Raw genomic sequence first — 22,822 nt, 5'->3', positions numbered from 1 at the left:
CTGCTGTTCTCAAAATTCCTGTCCTCTTTAATTCTAATAGCTTTCCCCTCTACTTCATCTGCACAGTATTTTTCCTCCCTTTCTATTTTCCTTCAATTCATTAAACATTTATTGTGTATCTACTATGTGCAGAGATGTAAGGGACCCATGCCCTGCCAAAAGAAAATCAAATCTCTTGGGAAGATGTACATAGAATGTACAATTATAAACAATCTGTTAAGTCCAACAATAAGAGATAAGCAGAGGGCTTCACATGAACCCTTTACTAAGGGAGAGGGTATGACCAATGTGAGAGAAGTAAAAGAGGATGTACTTTTAATCATGAAAAGGAAGATTGCACTTACATCTCGGGCTCTCACATAGAAGGCCTCTTGAAAAGCAGCTTCTAATGAGCCAATAAAAAATACAGGATGGCAGTCACCATATCTATAGGAAAAATTGAGTCTATTAATTAAAATATATTTCAAATTCACTTCAAAGTTTCACAAGTCTAACCAATAACTTTTAAGTAAATGTTGCAGCTATTGTCTAGTACAGATCAAACATTAAAACATTTCTTTAAAAGCTTGGAAATGAGCTCCATTAGTTTTTACACTTCTTGGCCTATACTGATACGTTGGAACACTGGAATTTTAATTACACCTAGCAAATGGACGTAATAAGTGCTATGATACCAGGCCATTTATAAGGACCAATTCTTGGTTACTCACTTTCATAAAATTTTCCTAGTTACATTAGCTTTAACTTTCCATTTTATTCATTTATTCTGGAATTCCAACACAGAGGGGAAAAAAATGGGAAAAAACAGGGAAAAAGGGAAAAACCCTTTGCAGGGTTTCCTGCAAAGTTTCCATGTTATATTACATCAGAAAATAGCACTAAAGAGAAATATCATTTACACCAAAATCAAGGGTTAAATATCAATACTTTTCATATTTAAATGCCTCAGCAGACTCTCACATGCATATAAAACATTTCATATTAGACTCATAAGAGAAGAAATGCTAAACAATTCCAAAATAAAAATTAAAAGAAAAAAATTCACTTACATTTAAAATTCTTAATTATCTTTTTATTTAACATTACTTTAAAAGATTTTTTGTTTATCTGTCCTAGGATATAATAAAAATTAGTATTCTACATTCCAGTCCTTTGGAAATATAATCAAGATATTAAATTAGTAATCCATTTTTTGAACTTCTATAAACAAACAGAGATAAGTTGAATACATCTCAGAAATGGCATAAACGGTTATGTCATTGACATAAATGGTTATGTTGAATACATCTCATAAATGGCATAAATGGTTTGCTCATTATCTCACACTGAGCAGTATATTTCACTATCAGGACTGTATAAATTGATAAATGTATCCTTTGAATACTTTAAGGAGAAATTTTAAACAATCTATGATTAAAATTGCTCCAGAAAAATCAGAGTAGCATAAAAAAGCATCAACTTTATATAGTTAATGTCCTAACCCTACCTTGAAGAAAACTCTGCTGTAAATTGTAATAAGGCATCTCCTTCATTTTCTGCGTTTTCTGGCACTAAAAAACAAACAAAAGAAAAAACAAAAACAAAAAAAACAAAACAAATAGACACAAAAAACAAACCACATAACATCTAATCCCACATATAAGAAATATATTTAATCAATAAAGAGGAAATAAAATTAAATTTTAGCTTCTGTGATATATCTGAGGAGTCATTTTAACTCAGTGTACATTAGAAGATTTCATCAAACTAGAATCAAAAAGAACCTTAAAAATATTTCAAGCTCATAAATTTTGGAAAACCAACTGACACAATTCTGCTAAGCATTTAAAAAATGTGCCAGTCATCAATTAGGATCTCAATGTTTCCTTGAAATAGACATCTTGTGATTAAATCATATAAAAAGTGTCTGAAATTATTTTAAAGACCTTATTAAAGTTGGGAAATAGTCAGCTTTATGTAAATATCACATTTATTTCTGCTCACAGGAGTTCCCTAATTTTATAGAGTAAATGAGCCATTTAAGGACTTATTTTAGTGGTCATTTTGCATATAGCATTCACTGCTTGTTATTCTACAGTATACATTTCATAAGTGGAAGTGAGAGAAATGGCACATTTAGTCTACTTTTTTCCTTCCAAAGATGGATACCAGTGAATGGGAAAGTAATATTAGTATTCTTAAAACTGTTACCTTTGATAAGACGTGAGGAAACAAGTACCAGTCACAGAAAATACAGTTTGTTAATCAATTTCTAGGTTTAAAGTAAAGAGTCATAACTAATTATACATGTGAAACAAAAGTTACATTCCTTGTATTTTTTTAAATTAATTTTACTAATGTGTTGGGAATTTGGGGGCTTAATAAAATCAAAATTCAAAAGGCTTGGTTCTAATGAAGAATGCCCACTCACTATATTATATATCTCTAAACCTGAAGGTCAGTGAGAGATTAAGTTCACTGTTCTTCATAAGTTTGTGTACAAGAAGCTCCCTTGTGCAATGCTGGACCCAAAGAGCTATTAATACTCACTCATTGGAGATTTTCTCAGGGCAGAGGACGCCATGCCGAATACTTCTCCATCATCCACCCCAAATTCTGTAGCATCTTCGAAGTCATCTCCATCACTATCACTAACCATATGAACATCGGTGCTTTGCTATTTAAGGAAAGTCCTGATTAGTTTCCTATTGACTTCAGCATATCAAATTCTAAAGTATATTATGTAATCACAATAGGACATTAGGGTTATGAAAGCCTTAATAAATAAGAAGTTACTTGCTAGGCTTAATATTTTTCATTTTAAGGCTTACATATATTTCTAAACCTGCTATGATACCTGTAGACCAAAGGTTGGACCAGTGAGAGAAAATGAAGGATGCTTATAAACTCAGTGAAGACAAAAAAATTTTCTCTGTTTTATCCTCAGCCTATAGTATATGATTAAGTGCTCAATAAATGAGGATATGGGAAAACTGGAGACATCAGAGAAGGTAAGCTATGAGTCTCTCAAAAAGCTCACATTAATCCATATTTGGTGGGTAGAAGCAATGGTAGCGTTTTCAAACTTGCAATTTTTTTACTGTAGTGGTTCCCAAATTTCTCATTAGTGAAATATGGTACGCTAATCTTCACAGTGTTATTGGATGATAACATGAAATAAACTATATATATAAGTTCCTTATAAAACTAAAGGCTATTAAATATAAAATGTAAGAATGATGATTTAATTCAATAAACATATATTAAGAATTTACTACATGCTAGGCACTGATAGATAAACATGCTGTTTATTTTGTTTTCAGCAACATCCGTTGAAGTTGAAGGTAGTAAAAACATCAGCTTCAAAATATAAACTAGGCTGCTATTCTCTAGGTTAGAATAGGATTCAAAAATACTGAGATTAAGAATATTTGAAGTAGGTCGTGAGTACTGACAAATATTCACACCTTAGGTGAGAAGAGGGTCCAAGCAAGGTTTCTGGCTAACTGCCTCTCTGACTTATGTTCAATAAAGTCTACAAGGCTATTTAATAAACGAAATTTCTATCTTTTAAAATATGGCTCTTTATACTTAAGTTATGAAAACGGGGAAACTATTTGATCCTTCAGTCTATGCAGAGGAGCCTAACTTTGAGATAAATAAGTGCCAGAAAAGCATTAAGAGAAACAGAACCAAAGTCTTATAAAATTTAGCTAGGGGGGATGTTAGAGGTCAGCCAGTTATTGAATGTCAGATATTAAAGCTGGAAGGGATCTTAGAGATCTCTCATCAGTGGTTTTTTAACTTCTTTTCACAGGGTTACCTCCCCCAGGCTGAAACAAAATGTTACACAGAATTACAATTCATACAATAGATAAAAGTAGGGCTACTGGGGTTGATGCTGTGAGAGGGCAATGGGGAAAATAACGCTCTTGGATTTGGCTGTTTCTTCCACATTATCTGTTTGACAGCTGGGATAAGTCTGAAGGACCTCAAAACTTTGTGGAACAATTTTTAAAAGTACTGACATAGTGAGTCTAACAGTTCCAAATCGGGAAGATAAGATATTCACTCCATTTGACTCAGTATACTCAGCATTTCTGCCTTCAGCATATCCAGCATGCCCCAAATCATATTTTCCCTCTCATCTTTAAGACTGTCTTTTCAATGCTTTGAATAGAAAATGAAGATACACTTGTTAGATGAATAAATGAATGAATGGTCCTTGCCTTAAACTACTTACCCGCTATTCTGACTCTACCACTACCACCACTCATATTTCTCACAGAAGCCTGGTTCCACACACAATCCTAATTCTCCCTTAGTATTTTGTTCTGTAGAGCCAAGATCTCCTCCTGGTTTAAGCTATTCAACAACTTAAAAATTCAAAACGCTTTCTCCTTTCAAAACAGTGAGGGGGTCCTCCTTTACAAAATAACACCTTTATTAGGACAACTGTGCTTAAATTCCCTCTATGTTTCAGGCAATCAAATATCTGAAGCATGAAGTTTCCTTTAACTTTGAGGTTTAGTCTTAAGCAGGTAAAGGTTCAAGATTTACAAGGTAAGTGTACCTTGTTTCTTTACAATGCCTAGACAGGTTCACAGGCAAGTGGAAGGAGAAAAGGACCAGTATGATAAACCTTCTCACATCCTCTACCAGCTAAGCTATCATCTCAGCCTTCATTTAGCCTTGCCTAGTACTCACTCCTCCCTTTGAGAGGCATCAGGTGAGTTGAGACATAGGGGAGAGAAAAAAGGGAATGCTTTATACTCATATATACTTCTTTCTTTTCTTACCACTTTTACCTTACTGTCCCATATCTACCCTCTTTCTCCAAATCTAGCTTTCAACCAAATAGCCCTTTTCCATAACAATAGGAACTTATTCTTCATACTAAGATACAGTTGTGATTTTAATTTCCTCCAATGTCTCCATAACTCATTATTCATTTTCCCTTCACAAAGTATAGAGTCCCCAAATCTCTTAAAATCCCAGAAAACAAAATCCTACAACCACTCATCTTCCAAGGGAGGTATCTAAAAAGCCAATTTTGTTGAAAAAAGTATATTTCAAATATGAATTATTGAAGTATCTGCAAGAATGAGCTACTTAATTATGTATAAGGAACTCCCAATCTCTCCACATTTTCATATCAGCCATCTAACAGGTTAGGAAAAGCTTTTTCTAAAAAATAATATAAACAATCTTTTCTTCATTAATGCCTGCTGATGAGAATAAATAATCTCTTGGTATCGGTCATGGCTGCCCTAAAATTCTTTGAATCCAGAGAAGCTATTTATTTATAATTTTTAAAATAGCTAAAAAAAAATGTGATTCTAGTTTGGCTCTTTATTGCATTCATTTGTTTATTCCTGTTATCATTCAACAAACATTTATAAATCCCCTACTAACTGTCACACTATCTTGGACCTGTATGAAAGATACAGTCTATGCTGTCTCAAGGAGCACCTTATAATAATACATGCAGAGAATTACAATATTGCATGATAAGTGTTATGACATCTAAATTCAGAAGAGAGCACCTAACTTACTAGGGGTGGGAAGGGTTAGGGAAAACTTCCTGGACAAGATGACAAGCAAACTATTTAGACAAAAATTCAGAACTCTTCACAGTAAGCACTAAAGGAAGCTTATAATTGAAGCAGATATTCCTTTCAACAAACATTCACCAACAACCTATTATGTGGAGGCACCAGATTAAAAGCTAGGGATACAGAGATAAAACATGGTTCTAGCCTTCAAGAATTCTAAAAGGAAGATATATTTAGTCACATGTATCTTTTTTTAGTGTGGTAAGAGATACAATAAAAGTATAAGCAAATATTATTGGAAAATAAGGGCGAGAATGATTAGTTCCTTTAGGATCAGTGAGAAAGACTGTGCAAGACTTTACACAAGTGCTAATATTTAATCCATACCTTAAAGAAATCAATGTGGTGAGTATGTATATAGGAAGACTGGCGCCAAGGAAGTTGTACACTAGGCAGAGAAAAAACTCGAGGAAGGAATTGGATATTTAAAAAATCAATAAAGAATTCAGAAAAGCAAACTGAATCATCAGCTCTACATGTGGCAGAGAAATGTGGACTGGCAGTAAGGGCAAAAAGGTTTGATGAAACTAGGTTGAGGCAGTTCTTAAACTGGCATGGGAAGATATTTGGGCTTTGCTCTGAAGGCAATAGGGAAATCACTAAAGGTTTTTAGGCAGAGGAGTGTACAAGAAAACATCCTCTGATGGCTGTGTGTCTGTGTGTGTGTGTTTGTGTGTGTTTGTGTGTGGTAGGGATGGTGTGGTGGCATATGGCAGATTAGACCTGAAATAAGAGAGACCTATTTCAAAGTTCCAAGGGAGAGGAGCTGAAAGTCTACACTTGAATAGTAGCAGTGGAAATTGACTAAGGTGACATACTTAAAATACACTTCAGAAGAAATGATTGAAATTGTTGACTATCAGGACTTCCAATCAAGATGGCAGAATAGAATACCTAGTGTCACTCTCTCCCACAATCAACCAATTTATATCTACTAAAAAGCAACAACTGCCAAGCTGGGGCTGCTAGAGCTCAAGGGAAGAGGAGGAAAGACCTATGGGGTTCATGAAGCCAGAAGCCATGATGAGAGAAAGAAAGGACCACTCCTACTATTTCAAGCCCTGACCACTTCAAGTCTTGCATTGTTGAGCACATGGAGCAAGAGCTGGCAAAAGCCTCAGCTGTGCCCTTTATATGAAGTTGCTTGGAGACTGCAAGGGAGAAGAGAGCTTTGGAGGCCTCCAGGCCAGCAAGTCCACTAACAGAGTTCCTGGGACCCACACAGGAGCAATGGGCCACAAACAACTGAAAAGAGGAGCCATGCAGAGGCCAGTGAGTCATTGCAAGGGACCAGCGCATGGCCCATCCCATGGGAAGCCTTTGGAGTGTGGGTGGTGGGGGAGACGGGCCCACCAGGGGGACACTGGGGCACAACATGGACAGCTGATCTACCCTCCAATCAGCACAGGACCAGTCAGTGAAGACTAGTCAGGAATATAGAACTGCAGGATGTATAGTTTGCTGAAAAGACTCAGGCCCAGACCAGAGTTTCCACACAACCTGGTTGTACCAGAACTCACAGGACCCAGAAGTGCTTACAGGGTCAACAATTAAAAGCTGAACTGCACAAAAAGCCTTCCCCAGAGAATCAGCAGCAAAGCAGCAATTTAGTTGAACCATAGGGCTCAAGTGCTGGTTCCCACAGGAAGTTCTCCATTTTAGAAGTAACCAAAGGACAACAAATTAGTTCCAGTGCAGAGTTTAAGTGGTGGGAATAGTGAATAATCCAACAAAGAACTGAAAGAAAAAAACAGAAAACCCATAGGTCAGAGACAAAGTTCTGACTTTAACCAGTACTGGTCTAACACCACCAAAGAATACCTATAAAACCTAAAGGACTGGAAGGCCCCTGGATTCCCAATCTGGGGTGGGGGGTTGAGGGCCTCAGCCATGTCCCCCTGACATCCACATCCAGCCCAGTGACAACCACTGAGCTACCGCCAGAAGTGGCCTGGGCTCCCAAGCTGGGATGGCAGGGGTCACTGAGGGCCTTAGCCATGCACCCCCCCACCCCCGACATCTGCATCCAGCCCAGTGATGACCACGAGTTTGCTGCGGGAAGTGCCCCAGGCTTCCAAGCTGGGGAGGTAGGAGGCTGAGGACCTCAGCCATGCCCCCAATGTCTGTATCCAGTCCAGTAACGACCACTGAGCTGCCACTAGAAAGCCCCCTGGGCTCCTCTGCAGGAATGAGGTAGGTGCCACAGGCCTTGACCATGCCCCCTCCCTCCTTTCTCCTCCTCGCACCCTATTCCCCTCTCCTTCCCCTCTCCCCCTCCTCCCCAATTGCTTTGCAACAACATCTTAGAATGTAAAAATAATAATAATAATAAATAAAATTTTTAAAAAAGAAATTGTTGACTATTTAGAATTGGGGATGAAGACAACAGAAAAAGCAAAAATGACACCAAGATTTCTAGTTTGGGTGATTGAGTGGGTACAGAAGGCCACGGTCTGGTGAGGGAGGATATTGAGGCCAATTAGAATAAATTTGAGGTGGCTGTAGGATATCTAGGAAAATATAACTCACAGGCAGCTGAAAAGAGAATAAATGTAAACCTTCTCAGGAGCTCAGGAATGAGGTCCAGGAAGGATTTAGATTTGGAAGTAATCAGCATATAAACAATAGTAAGTAATAATAATGTATAATAGTAAGTAATAATCATATAAAAAGATAACTCCTTTAAAAATAGAGGAAAAATACAGAGGAAGAAGAATGCTGTGGATTGAATGTCCCCCCCAAAACTCACTGAAGCTTGACCTCCATTGTAACAGTGCTAAGAGGGTGGGAAATCTGACAGATACTTGATTGTAAGGACTGTGCCTTCCTGAATGGATTGATCCATTCACAGAGTAATGGGCATGGTTCTGATGGTGTTATAAGGAGAGCGAGTGAGAAGATTAGTTCTGTCTCTTGCTCATGCCATTTCTCTCACCATGTGAATACCCTGAGTTGCTGTAGAAGAAGGCCTTCACCAGATATGCTCCCTGGACCTCAGACTTTCCAGCCTCCAAACTGTGACAAATAAATTTCATTTATTTATAAATTACCCAGTTTCAGGTTTTCTGTTGTAAACAACAGAAAACGGACTAATACAAATGTGATGATAAGAATTTATATTATCTCTCTATATGTATCTCTACATATATATATGTATCTATTTTTCAACTGGTAAAGAAAGAGAAACCAGCAAAAGAGATGTAGAAATGGCTGTCAAAGATTAGAAAATAAATTGAGAAAAAGAGTAACAGAGGAAGGTCTGAGAAAATTTCTAGAATGGGAGTAGATGACAAAAGCATAGGTAGGTTTAGTAGAACGAAAATTAAGGAAGAAACAGCTATGGTATGATGTGAATAAATAACAACAGCAACCAACCTGAATGTACAATCAAAAGACCTGGGATTGGATATTCTACCATTTTCTGTAAAATTTTGGGCAAGTGTCTTCACACTCCAACTGTAGAATGTGACTAAATATTGCCCCCAAAATGAAAGGAAATGACATAACATGGCATCTTACAAAAACTATTAACTGACTTTAATAGTTAAATTCAATTTTAGTTATATAGTAGGAAGAAGCCAACTGTAGTGAGTTAAGTGAATACAAGATGAAGTAGAGTCATCCAGTATACATCATTCTTTTTTTTTGTGTGTGTGACTGGTAAGGGGATTGCAACCCTTGGCTTGGTGTCATCCGCACCGCGCTCAGCCAGTGAGCGCGCCGGCCATCCCCATATAGGATCCGAACTGGTGGTCTCGGCGCTCCCAGCGCCACACTCTCCCGAGTGAGCCACGGGTTCGGCTCTCCAGTATAGATCATTCTAAGCTCAGCTGTGAGAAGGAAAAAAAAAAAAAAAAGATAGAACTAAAGGTCGAGAAGGAGCCAGGTTTGAAGAAATATTTTTATTAGATGAGATCTGAACATTTTTTTGGATGAAGAGAAGGAAGCAATAGAGAGGGAAAGGATAAAAATTCCAGAAAGACCACATATCTTTTGGTTCAGTGTTGTGGGAAAGGCCAGTATAGATAATGGGCAGCACATAAACTCTAACAGCAAAGAAACTTCTCAACTAACAAATTAGGGCAAATTTGATGCTAATATAAATATATGTTTTTTTCAATAGTGAAACGTTTATAAAAATCTAGATGTTATCAGATCAACTGGATTAGTTTCATAGCCAGTGACCAGAATAAACAGTTTTTTTCTTGGGTCAATGATGGACATTAATATGAGTGAGCGGATGGGTTTGGGGGAGAACATAGGTAAGTTCAGTTTTGTACAGAGTGAGTCTGAGGTGGGCATTCACATAGAGATGTTTAGGAGGCAACTGGATCACTATTTAGCTTGTCTGACCATGGTGCAATTCTATATAATGTTGCCTCCTGTTTTCCATCCTATACTTGTCTCACCAAGATTTAAAAATTGAATTATAGATTTTTGGCAATTATCCATATTTAATTTCATTTTGTTAGGTATAAGCTTCTTTATGGTAAGACTTGCTTGGTTCACAGCCATATTCCCAACACTTAGACCTGTACCTGGCATATAGTAGGTATACAACAAAAATTTATTGAATGAATGATTCCTATCTGTCACTCAAGCTAAAACCTAGACATCATTCTTATCTCCTACCTGTCTTTCATTTCCCACAGATCTTACTGATCTCCCCTCCAAAATATTTCCTTGAATCCATGCCATTCTTTCTTTTACTAGTAGTGTTCTAGTTCAAGTTATCATTATCCATCCCCCCCCCCCACTTGGGAATACACATTTTAAATTTAATTCAGTCACTCTCTCATTCTACATATCTGGGCAGTTACCTGTTGCTTTTTAAATTTCACTAGACATTTCACACTGGGTTGAAATGTCTCTAGTTTTTATTTTTATTTATTGAAACACAATTTATTATATGCGTCTGTGGGGTACAGCATTGAATATGAATATCTGTGTGCAATATATGATGTTCAAATCAGGATAATTAGTATATTCAACATTACACAATGTAATCTTTTTTTGTGGCCCTTTACCAATGTCTCTAGTTTTAAAATAAACAATGCTATGTAGGATCTATCATCTCATCCCTAGAATACTGCAGCTACCTCATTGCCTGTATTTGTTTCCACTCATATATCCTATCGTAATTGCTGTACAGTATCTTCCTTGAATTTCCTAATAATATTTTGTACCTTTTTTTTGGTGTTAAAATGTTATATAAAATATGTTATATAACATTTACCATCACAACTATTTTTAAAAAATTGAAATGTATTGATTGTACATATTTGTGGAGTATAGAGATATATTTTAATACATGTATACAATGTATGCTGATCAAATCAGGGTAATCAGCATATTCATCATCACCAAACTTAATTTCTTTATAATGAGGACACTCAATCTCCTCTGTTCTAGCCATTTGATAATACCCGGTAAATTATTAATTATAGATGTCTAGCTTAACTGTACACAAATAGAACTTATTTTTTTCCTGTCTAGCTGTTTTGTGTACATTAACCAACCTCTCACCATGCCCTCTCCCCCTTCCCCTTTCCCATCCCTAGTAACCACAGTTCTGTTCTCTCTTTCTGAAAAAATATTATTATTATTGCTTGTTTGTTTAGCTCCCACTTATGATTAAGAACATGAGGTATTTCTCTTTCTGTGCCTGGCTTATTTCACCTAACATAATTTTCTCCAAGCTTATCCATGTTGCTTCAAATGACAGTATTTCCTTCCTTTTTAATGGCTGAGTGGTATTCCATTGGGTATATATAACACATTTTCTTTATCCAGTCGTCCACTGATGGACATTTAGGTTGGTTCCACATCCTGACTATTGTGAATAGAGCTGCAATAAATATGAGAGTGCAAGTATCCCTTTGACATGATGATTTCCATTCCTTTGGGTATATACCCAATAGCAGGATGGCTGGGTCATATGGTAGTTCTATCAATAGTTGATTGAGAAACCTCCATACTGCTTTCCATATGACTATACTAATTTACAATCCCACCAACAGTATATAAAGGCTCCCTTTCTCCACATCCTTGCCAGCAGTTATTTTCTGTCTTTTTGATAATAGCCAGTCTAACTTGGGTGAGATGATATCTCAATGTGGTTTTGATTTGCATTTCTTTGGTGATTAGTGACGATGAGCACTTTCCATATATGTGTTGGTCATTTGCATGTCTTCTTTTGAGAAATGCCTACTCAGCTCCTTTGCCCATTTTTAAATCAGATTATTTGTGGTTTTTACTATTAAGTTCCTCCTATATTCTGGATATTAGTCCCTTGTTGGATGTGTAGCTTGCAAATATTTTCTCCCATTCTGTAGGTTGTCTTTTTGCTCTCTGGTTTTCTTTGCTGTGCAGAAGCTTTTTAGTTTGATATAATCCCATTTGTTTATTTTTTCTTTTGTTGCCTGTGCTTTAGAGGTTTTATTCATAAAGTCTTTGCTCAGTCCTGCATCCTAAAGTGTTTCCCCCATGCTGTCTTCAAGGAGTTTTATACTTTCAGATCTTGTATCTTTAAACCATTGAGCTGATTTTGGTATATGGTAAGGGATAGGGGTCTAGTTTCATTCTTCTACCATTTTTAAGTGTACAGTTTGGTGGCATTAAATATATTCTTTATATTGTGCAACTATCACCACCGCCCATCTCCATAACTCTTTTCATCTTGTAAAACTGAAACTCTATACCTATTAACAGTTAACTTCCATTCCCCCCTTCCTCCAGCCCCTGGCAAGCACCATTCTACTTTCCATCTCTATGATTTTGACTACTCTGTGTCATGTAAGTGAAACCATACAGTATTTGTCTTTTTCTGACTGACTTGTTTCACTTAGCATAAGGTTCTCAATGTTTATCCATGTTAGAATATATTGTAGAGTTTCCTTCCTTTTAAAGGCTGAGTAATATTCCAAAGTATGGATACACTGCATTTTGCTTATTCATTCAATTGACAATGAACACTTGAATTGCTTCCATGTTTTAGCTTTTGTGAATAATGTTGCTATGAACATGGTTGTACAAATATCTCCTCAAGACCCTGCTTTCAATTCTTTGGGGCATATTGGAAGTGGAATTGCTGCATCATACAGTAAGTCTAGTTTTTGATGAACTGACATACTGTTTTCCACAGTGGCTGTACTATTTACATTCCCACCAACAATGCACAGTGTTCCAATTTTTCCACACCTTTGCCAACATTGTTATTTTCAGTTTTTTTTGATAGTAGCATCCTAATGGTTATGAAATGGTATGTTATTGTAGTTTTGAGTTGTTTTTCCCAATGATTAGTGATGTTGAGACTTTTTCATGTTTATTGGATGTTTGTATATCTTCTTTGGAGAAATATCTATTCCTTTGCCCATTTAAAAAATTTCTAGTTGACAAATAATAATTGTACATATTAAAAGCACAATGCAATGTTTTGATACATACATATACTGTGGAATAATTAAATTAATTATATCCATGAACTCACTACTTTGTGTGTGTGTGTGTGTGGTGAGAATACTTGAAATTTACTCAGTTAACAATTTTGAAATATACATTATTATTAGCTATAGTCAGCATGCTGTGCAATAGATCTCAAAAACTTAATCCTGCTAACTAAAACTTCTACTCTTTGACCAACAATCTCTCCATTCCCTGCCCCCTCCAGCCGCAGGTAACCACCTTTCTACTCTCCTGTGAGTTTGACTTTTTATTGATTCCATATAAAGTCACCCCACACAGTGTTTATTTGTGCCTGCCTTACTTCATTTAACACAATGTCCTCCAGGTTCATGCATGTCACAAATGACAGAATTTCCTTCTTTTGAAAGGCTTAATAGTATTCCATTGTGTACATAAACAAAACTTTTTTTATCCATCCGTCTGTTGACAGACAATTAGGTGATTCCATAATTTGGCTATTGTGAATACTGCCACAGTGAACGTGGGAGCCTATTTCCTTTGGATATAGGCTCAGAAGTGGAATTGCTAGATAATATGGTAGTTCTGTTTTTAGTTTTTTGAGGCACCTCTATACTGCTTTCCATATGGCTGTACTAATTTACATTCCCACTAACAGTATATAAGGGTTCCCTTTTTTACACATGCTCATTGACACTAGTTAACTTTCATGTTTTTGATAATAGCCATTTTGACAGGTGTGAAGTAATGCCTCACTGTGGTTTTAAATTTTCATTTCCCTGATGGTTCACAATGTTGAGCATCTTTTCCCATACCTGTTAGCTATCTGTATGTCTTCTTTTGACAAATTTCTACTCAGGTGCTTTGCTCATTTTTTAATTGGATTGTTTGTTTTCTTGTGATTGAGTTCCTTGTGCATTTTGGATACTAACCCTTTATCAGATATATGTTTTTCAAATAATTTTTCCCAGGCTGTAGTTTGTTTCTTCACTTTGTTAATGGTTTCCTTTGCTATACAGAAGCTTCTCGGTTTGAGGCAATCCCCATTTATCATTTTTGCTTTTGCTTCCTGTGCTTTTGGGGTGAAATCCAAGAAATCAGTGTTCAGACCAAGCTCATGGAACTCACCCCCTCCCCCAATTTCTTTTAGTAATTTTACAGTTTCAGATCTTATGTATAAGTCTTTCATCCATTTTGAGGTGATGTTTGTATATGGTATGAGATAAGGGTCCAGTTTCATTCTTCTGCAGGGGCATATCCAGTTTTCCCAATGTCATTTCTTGAAGAGACTACCCTTTCACATTGTGTGTTCTTGTCACCTTTGTTGAAAATCAATAGATCATAAATGCATGGGTTCATTTCTGGGCCTTCTATTGTTCCAATGACCAATTTTTAATGTCAGTACCATGGATTTTTTTTTCTGTTCTCTGTTTATTGGTGGCTGGCCGGTACAGGGATTTGAACCCTCAATCTTGGTGTTATCAACACTGTGCTCTAACCAAGTGAGCTAACCAAGCAGCCCCATGCTGTTTTGATTATGACAGTTTTGCAATATATTTTGAAATCAGGTAATGTGATACTTTTGCTTTTCTTTTTTCACTCAAGATTGCTCTGCTATTCAGGGTCTTTTGTGACTCCTTACCAAATTTAGGATTTTTTTCCCTATTTCTGTGAAAAATGTCATTGGAATTTTCATAGAGATTGTATTGAATCTTTAGATCACTTTTGTAAGTAATGAACATTTTTTAAATGTTAATTATTCCAATCCATGAACACGGCATTTTTCTCCATATACTTCTGTATTCTTCAATTTCTTTCATCATGTTTTATAGTTTTCAGTGTCCAGATCTTTAACCTCCTTCATTAAATTTATTCCTAAGTATTTTATTTTTTTGGTAGCTATTCCAAATGGAATGTTTTCTTGATTTCTCTTTTGGACAGTTTGTTGTTACTATACAGGAATGCTAGTGATTTTCCCCCTAGGCCCTGAGGCAGCAGCTCCAACCTGACAGCCCCCATGGGATCCAGGCGAGGTGAGTCCCTGCCCCAAAGAGGCCCAAACTGCTGACCCCCAGTCCCAGAGGCAGCAGCTCCAACTCAGCAACCCCTGTGGGATCTAGGCCAGGACAGACCCCGCCCCAAGAGCCTGAACTGCCAACCCCCAGGCCCTGAGGCAGTAGCAGGCAGCTGAGCATCAGCAGAACCTCGTACCACTGCTGCAGACACTAGGGTGGAACAAGTGGACTGTGAAAGCTTCTGTCACAATGACCAAACACCAACAGAGAGATACTAGAAATATGAAAAACCAAGAAAGTATGACACCACCAAAAGAATATAATAACTCTCAAGTTCTAGATCCTATAGAACAAGAAGTCCATGAAATGACTGACAAGGAATTTCAAGCAACAATTCTAAGGAAATTAAATGAGATACCTAAGACTCAGACAACACAACAAAATGAGAAAAAGTAACAATTCTAAGGAAACTAAATGAGATACAAGAAAACTCAGTTAGACAGCAAAATGAAATGAGAAAAAATACACAGGACCTGAAAGAGGAAATGTACAAAGCAATCAATGCCCTGAAAAAGAATGTAGCAGAGCTTATAGAGCTGAAGGATTTATTCAACGAACTAAAAAACGCAACGGAGAGCATAATCAGCAGGCTAGAACAAAGAGAAGACATAACTTCTGACCTTGAAGATGACCTGATTGAAATAACACAGGAGGACAAAAAAAGGAAAAAAAGAATTTAAAAAATTGAAGAAAATCTAAGAGAGATAACAGACAACTTTAAGTGCTCAAATATCTGAATCATGGGTATTCTCCAGAAGGGCAGAAAAAAGGAACTGGCATTGAAAACATATTCAACAAAATAATAGCAGAAACCTTCCCAGGTATACGGAAAGATACAGATCTTCAGATACAGGAGGCTTAAAGGTCCCCAAACATATCAACCCAAAAAGGTCCTCTCTGAGACATGTTATGGTCAAATTGGCAAAACTCAAAGACAGAGAGAATCTTAAAAAGCTGCAAGACAGAAGCATCAAGTCACATACAAGGGAGCACCTATCAGACTAACAGAATTTTCATCAGAAACTCTAAAAGCCAGAAGAGAATGGGATGATATATTCAAAATACTAAAAGACAAAAATTTCCAGCCAAGAATACTTAACCCAGCAAGGCTATCCTTCTAAAATGAAGGTCAAATAGTATATTTCCCAAGCAAACAAACTGTGGGAGGTCTTTACCATACAACCAGCCTTAAAAGAAATTCACAAGGGAGTACTGGGTCTAGTACCTGAAAAACAACCATCATTACCATGAATACTCAAGAAAGAAGAAAACCCACTAGTAAAATAAAAATGCTAACAATAAAGAGAAAAAAAAAGTTTATCTACCATCCCAAGAAACCAACAAACACAGAAGACAAACAGTAAATCAGAAAGAAAGGAACAAAAGATATTTAAAACATCCAAACAAAAATCAATAAAATACAAGGAGTAAATCAACACCTTTCAATAATAACTCTTAATATAAAAGGTTTGAATTCCCCACTCGAAAGACACAAGACTGACTGATTGGATTAAAAAGATGGACCCAACAATAAACTGCCTTAAGACACATGCAGACTAAGAGTGAAAGGATGAAAAAAGATATACCATGCAAACAAATGAAAAACTAGCTGGGGTAGCTATTCTTGTATCAGATAAAATAGACTTTAGAGTGAAAACCATAAACAGAGATAAAGAAAGCCACTATACAATGATAAAGGGATCTATTCAACAAGAAGACATAACAATCATACATATATATGCACCCAACATCAGACCAGCCAAGTTTATAAAGCAAACACTATTAGACATAAAGAAAGAGACAGACACTATAACACCATAATAGCTGGGGATCTGAACACCTCACTCTCAACATTGGACAGATCATCTAGGCAAAAAATCAACAGAGAAACACAAAATCTAAACAACACTTTGGACCAATTGGACTTGGCAGATATAGACAGAACATTTCATTCAACAACCTCAGAATATTCATTTTTTTCATCAGCACATGGAATATTCTCCAGAATAGACCACATGTTAGGTCACAAATTAAGTCTCAACAAATTCACAAAAATTAAAATTATTCCATGTATTTTTTTGGACTACAAAGGATTAATACTAGAAACCAATAACAAGCGAAACTCTGGAAACTATACAAATACATGGATATTAAACAATATTCTACTTAATGACATATGAGTCCAAGAAGAAATTAAACGGAAAATCAAAAAATTTATTGAAACTATTGAAAATACTGACACATCATACCAAAACCTGTGGGATGCTGCAAAAGCAGTATTTAGGGGAAAATTATCACATTAAATGCTTACTTCTGAATAATGGAAACACGGCAAGTAATCAACCAAACACTTCACCTTCGAGAATTAGAAAAACAAGAACCCAAATCCAAAGTAAGAAGATGGAAAGAAATAATTAAGATCAGAGAAGAACTAAATGAAACAGAAATCCAAAAAATGATACAACAGATGAATGAAACAAAAAGTTTACTTTTGGAAAAGATAAATAAAATTGACAAATCATTAGCAAGCCCTAACTAAAAAATGAGAGTAGACACAGATAACTAAATTAGAAATGAAAAGGTGATACAACAGCCAATACCTCAGAAATAAAAGAAATCATTAGAGACTACTATAAACAAATATACACTGACAAATTTGAAAATCTGGAGGAAATGGATAAATTTTTGAACACATACAAAGTACCAAGACGGAGCCAAGAAGACAGAAATCTGAACAGATCAATAATAATCAAAGAGATTGAAGCTGTTTTCAGTCTCCCAACTAAGAAAAGCCCAGGACCAGATGGCTTCACTGCAGAATTCTACAAAACCCATAAAGAAGAATGAATAACAATTCTCTACAAACTATTCCAAAAAAGTGAAATAGAGGCCAATCTCCCAAACTCATTTGATGAGACAAAATTCACCATTACCAAACCAGACAGATACAATAAAAAAGAAAACTATAGGCCAATATCTTTGATGAATAAAGATGCAAAAATCCTCAATAAAATACTAGCTAATGGAATACAGCAACATATACATAAAATTATATACCATAATCAAGTGGGATTCATCCCAGGGATGCGAGGTTAGTTAAACATATGCAAATCAATAAATGTGATACACCACATAAACAAAATCAAAGACAAAAACCATATGACCATCTCTACAGACACTGAAAAAAGCATTTGACAAAATTCAACTTTTGTTCATGATAAAGACTTCCTATAAATTGGGTATAGAAGGAAAATATCTCAACACAATTAAAGCCATATATCACAAACCCTTTGCTAATATCATCCTGAATGCGGAAAAGTTGAGAGCTTTTCCCTTAAGAACAGGAACAAGACAAGGATGCCCACTTTCACCACTCCTATTCAACATAGTATTGGAAGTACTAGCCAGAGCAATCAGGGGAGAGAAGGAAATAAAGGGCATCCAGACTGGAAAAAATGAGGTCAAACTGTTCCTGTTTGCAGATGACAAGATAGTATATGAAGAACAGCCTAAAGACTCTATCAAAAAAAACTTGTAAATAAATGATTTCAGCAAAGTTGCAGGATACAAAAATCAACATGCAAAAATCAGTAGCATTTCTAAACTCCAACAAGAACTAACAGAAAAAAAGGTGAAGAAAGCCAGCCCATTTACAATAGTCACCAAAAAAAATAAAATACCTAGGAATAAATTTAACCAATGATGTAAAAAATCTCTATGATGAGAACTACAAACCACTGTTGAGAGAAATTAAAGACGACACAAGAAGATGGAAAGATACCTCATGCTCTTGGATTGGAAGAATTAACATTGTGAAAATGTCCATACCACCCAAAGTTATCTACAGATTCAACACAATCTCCATCAAAATTCCAATAACATTTTTGTCAAAATTGGAAAAAACAATCCTAACATTCAAATGGAAAAACAAAAGACCTTGAATAACCAAAGCAATCCTGAATAAAAAAAAAATAAAGCTGGAGGCATAACACAACCTGACTTTAAGCTACACTCCAAAGCTATAATAACCAAAACAACATGGTACTGGCATAAAAAGAGATACACAGAATAGAGAACCCAGAAATCAACCCACAAACTTATAGCCAACTGACTTTCAAGAAAGGCATCAAGAACATACAATGAGGAAAAGACTGTCTCTTCAGTAAATGGTGCTGGGAAAATGGACATTCATATGTAGGAGGATAAAACTAGACCCGTACCTCTCCATATACCAAAATCAACTCAAAATGGATTAAAGAATTAAATATATGTCTGGAAACAATAATACTCCTTAAAGAAAACATAGGGAAACACTCCAGGAGGTAGGATTGGGTACAGACTTCATGAAGATGACCCCAGAAGGACAGGCAAGCAAAGGAAAAATAAACAAATGGGATTATATCAAACTATAAAGCTTCTGCACAGCAAAATAAAGAATTATCAGAGTGAAAAGACAACCAACAGAGTGGGAGAAAATATTTGCAAAATATACACCTGACAAAGGATTAATATCTAGAATATACAAGGAACTGAAACAACTTAACAGCAAAAAAAACAAGTAACCCAATTAAAAAAGGGACAAAGGAGCTGAACAGGCATTTCTCAAAGGAAGATATATGCATGGCCAAAGACACTTGTAAAAATGCTCAACATCACTCAGCATTTGGGAAATGCAAACCAATACCACTTTGAGATACCATCTCACTCCAGTTAGGATGGCTAACATCCAAAAGACTGAGAATGATAAATGCTGGTGAGGATGTGGAGAAAAAGGAACCCTCCTACACTGTTGGAGGGACTGCAAAATGGTGCAGCCTTTATGGAAGATGGTATGGAGGTTTCTCAAACAATCATAGATAGATCTACCATATGACCCTGCTATTCCACTGCTGGGTATATACCCAGAGGTATGGAAATCATCATGCCAAAGGGATACCTGTACTCCCATGTTTATTGCAGTGCTATTTACAATAGCCAAGAGTTGGAACCAGCCTAAATGTCCATCATCAGATGAGTGGATAAGGAAACTGTGCTATATCTACACAATAGAATACTACTCTGCTATAAAAAAGAATGAAATACTACCATTCGCAGCAACATAGATGGACTTAGAGACAATTATATTAAGTAAAATAAGCCAGTCACAGAAAGGGAAATACCATATGATCTCACTTATTTGTGGGAACTAATAAAAATAAATAAATATGCAAACAAATAAGGAGGTGGGGGAGAAGAGACAACAATCACAATAATTCCTTGAACATGTTAAGACAAGTGAATGGATATGATGTTGATGGGGGGGGCGGGGGAGGGAGGGAGGAAAAGGAGAAATTGGTAAAGGGACACAAAAACCAACTACATTGTATATTGATGAATTAAAATCTAAAAAAATAAAGTCATTTAAAATTTTTTTAAAATGAAAAAAATGCTACTGGTTTTTCAATGTTGATTTCATATCCTGCAACTTTAGTGAATTCATTTACTAGTTCTGAAAGGGTTTTTTGGTGGAGTCTTTAAGGTTTTCTATATGAGGATACTTCAAAAAGTTTGTAGAAAAATGGATTTAAATGTTAATACAACAGCAACACCAAAAAAGAGAAATGACAAAAAAAAAAAGACAGTAGAATAAGAAAAAAAAAATTAATACAAATGTTTACGTGGTATTTTTTGAAGACCTCATATACATAAGATCATGTCATCAGAAAACAGAAAAAATTTCACTTTTTCCTTTTCTATGTGGATGCCTATTGTTTCTTTTTCTTGCCTATTTGCTCTGGCAAGGACTTCCACTATTACATTGAATAGAAGTGGTGAGAGTGAGTATTCTCGTCTTATTACTGATCTTAAAGGAAAATCTTGCAACTTTTTACTGTTGAGTATGATGCTAGCTGTGGGCTTGTCATATATGTCCTTTATTGTGCTGAGGTAATTTCATTATATATCTAATTTGCTGAGGGTTTTTATAATGAAAAAGTACTGAATTTTGTCAACATTTTTCTTTTTCTGTACCTTTTTGGAAGATCATACAGTTTTACTCCTTCATTCTGTTAGTGTGGTATATTACATTTACTGATTTGAATATGTTGAACCATCCTTGCATCCCAGGGATAAATCCCACATGATCATGGGGAATGATCTTAATGTGCTGTTAAATCCAGTGTGCTAATATTTTATTGACAATTTTTACATTTATGTTCATCAGGGATACTGGCCTATAATCTTATTTTCTTCTAGTGTCCTTGTCTGGCTTTCGTATCAGGGTAATGCTGGCCTTGTAAAATAAGTTTGGAATTATTTCATCCTCTTCAATTTTTTAGAAGAGTTTGAGGAGACTGGTATCAGTTCTTCTTTAAATGTTTGACAGGAGGGGAGGGGTACCAAGATGGTGACGGGTCTGGAGCGGGGACGCCAGAAGACAGCGTGAGCCTGAGAAGTGTGCGCTGTGCTGCTAGAGTGCTATTTGCATTTCCAAGAGCAACAAAAAATGAATAAGTCGTTGATCAACTAAACTACAACGATAAAAAAGCAACTACAGATTCGAGGTTTAGGGCCGACACAAAAGAAAATTCCTGAGAGCACCTGAGCCGTGCCGCGAGACCGAGTGAGCAGCCCGAGGCGACGGCAATGATGCGGAAACAGAGAGGAAGCCGCATGGCCGGCCCAGCTCTGTGAGTGACCCTCAGCCCGGCCCTGCTTGAGGGGCAGACGCCCGCCCGGCTTCTGCCGGCCACAGCAGACCAGTCACTGGCAAAAGGGCTGCCTCCATTTTCTTGGGTGGGGGCGGAGCCGGCTGGCTCAGCCAGGCCTGCCCTCCTGCTCGGCGCAGCTCCTCACTGAGCCTTGCCACTTGCTTGCCCCAGCGCGGGGCCTTCCGGGGCCTGTAGACTGGCCTCCCATCCCACTCCCCCTGTGGATCTCTGGCAGGGCTGGTGGTGTGAGGAGCCCCCGGGCAGCGTCGGGAGGGCAGGGAAGAGGAGGCCAGCCCGACTGTCACTCCACTGCACCCAGGGCTCCGACCTCAGGTAAACTTCCTATTTCCGGGAGGCAGATACCATCTCTGTGGCCATAAGTTCGGAAGAACGCCTAACCGATTTCTGGTTGGGAGAGGTGTGGCCGGAGCACTCCCGAGCTCGCTTGAACCTGCCAGAGAGCTGACTACGGGCGGGCGCCAGAGTCGGTCCGTGCCGGGGGGATTCAAAGAGGAACTGTGTGCAGCGGGCTCCTCCCCCGAGAAGCTCATGCCCTGGTGTGGGAGACAAGGCAACTACACAGATAACCGCAATACCAGGAGGAAGGTGACAAGTCCAGAGAAAGCCCCACTCAGTGCTACAAAGGCACCCAGAGCGAATGGCAGTCTGCGCCTAGTAGAAACCTGAAAGTCTTCCTGGGTGGGGCGATGCCAAGCAGGGGCTTGAAGTCCCGGCTGATAGATGAGGGTTGCAGAAGACACACCCCAGCCCAGTACTGAGTGCACAGAGTGGGGAGGCGTCCGCCTAAGGAGGTGGAGACTCGGCAGAAAACACACACCCTGCGGGCCGCCTCTGCAAGGTCCAACAGTCCCACCTAGTGTGCACAGAGCGGGAAAACGTCTGGATAGGGAGGTAGAGACTCGACAGAAAACACATACCCTGTGGGGCCGCCACTGCGTAATCCAGCACCCAGGGCCAGAGCACATGGAACAGAGAGAAGTTCTACACAGGAAGTGGAAGCTCAAAAGAGATCAAACACCCT

At 37.4% G+C, this 22,822-nt stretch overlaps 1 protein-coding gene across 1 annotated transcript in view; it reads right to left on the bottom strand.

The window, feature by feature from the left end:
* The window catches only part of LOC103598396 (FAS-associated factor 1-like), a 180,344-nt gene that overhangs the window by 155,646 nt on the left and 1,876 nt on the right, over positions 1–22,822 (bottom strand). Inside the window, exons 2-4 of the mRNA XM_008582388.1 lie at positions 2,530–2,656; positions 1,487–1,550; positions 345–426 (exon numbers count right to left, since the gene is read on the bottom strand). Of these exons, the coding sequence (XP_008580610.1) occupies positions 345–426; positions 1,487–1,550; positions 2,530–2,656 (273 nt within the window). The remainder of the gene's footprint in view (positions 1–344; positions 427–1,486; positions 1,551–2,529; positions 2,657–22,822) is intronic.

Source organism: Galeopterus variegatus, unplaced genomic scaffold, assembly GCF_000696425.1.
Source record: "Galeopterus variegatus unplaced genomic scaffold, G_variegatus-3.0.2 Scaffold2596, whole genome shotgun sequence".
Lineage (NCBI taxonomy): Eukaryota > Metazoa > Chordata > Mammalia > Dermoptera > Cynocephalidae > Galeopterus > Galeopterus variegatus.
Note: the sequence above shows the minus strand (reverse complement) of the source record. Positions and strands in the feature narration are given on the sequence as shown.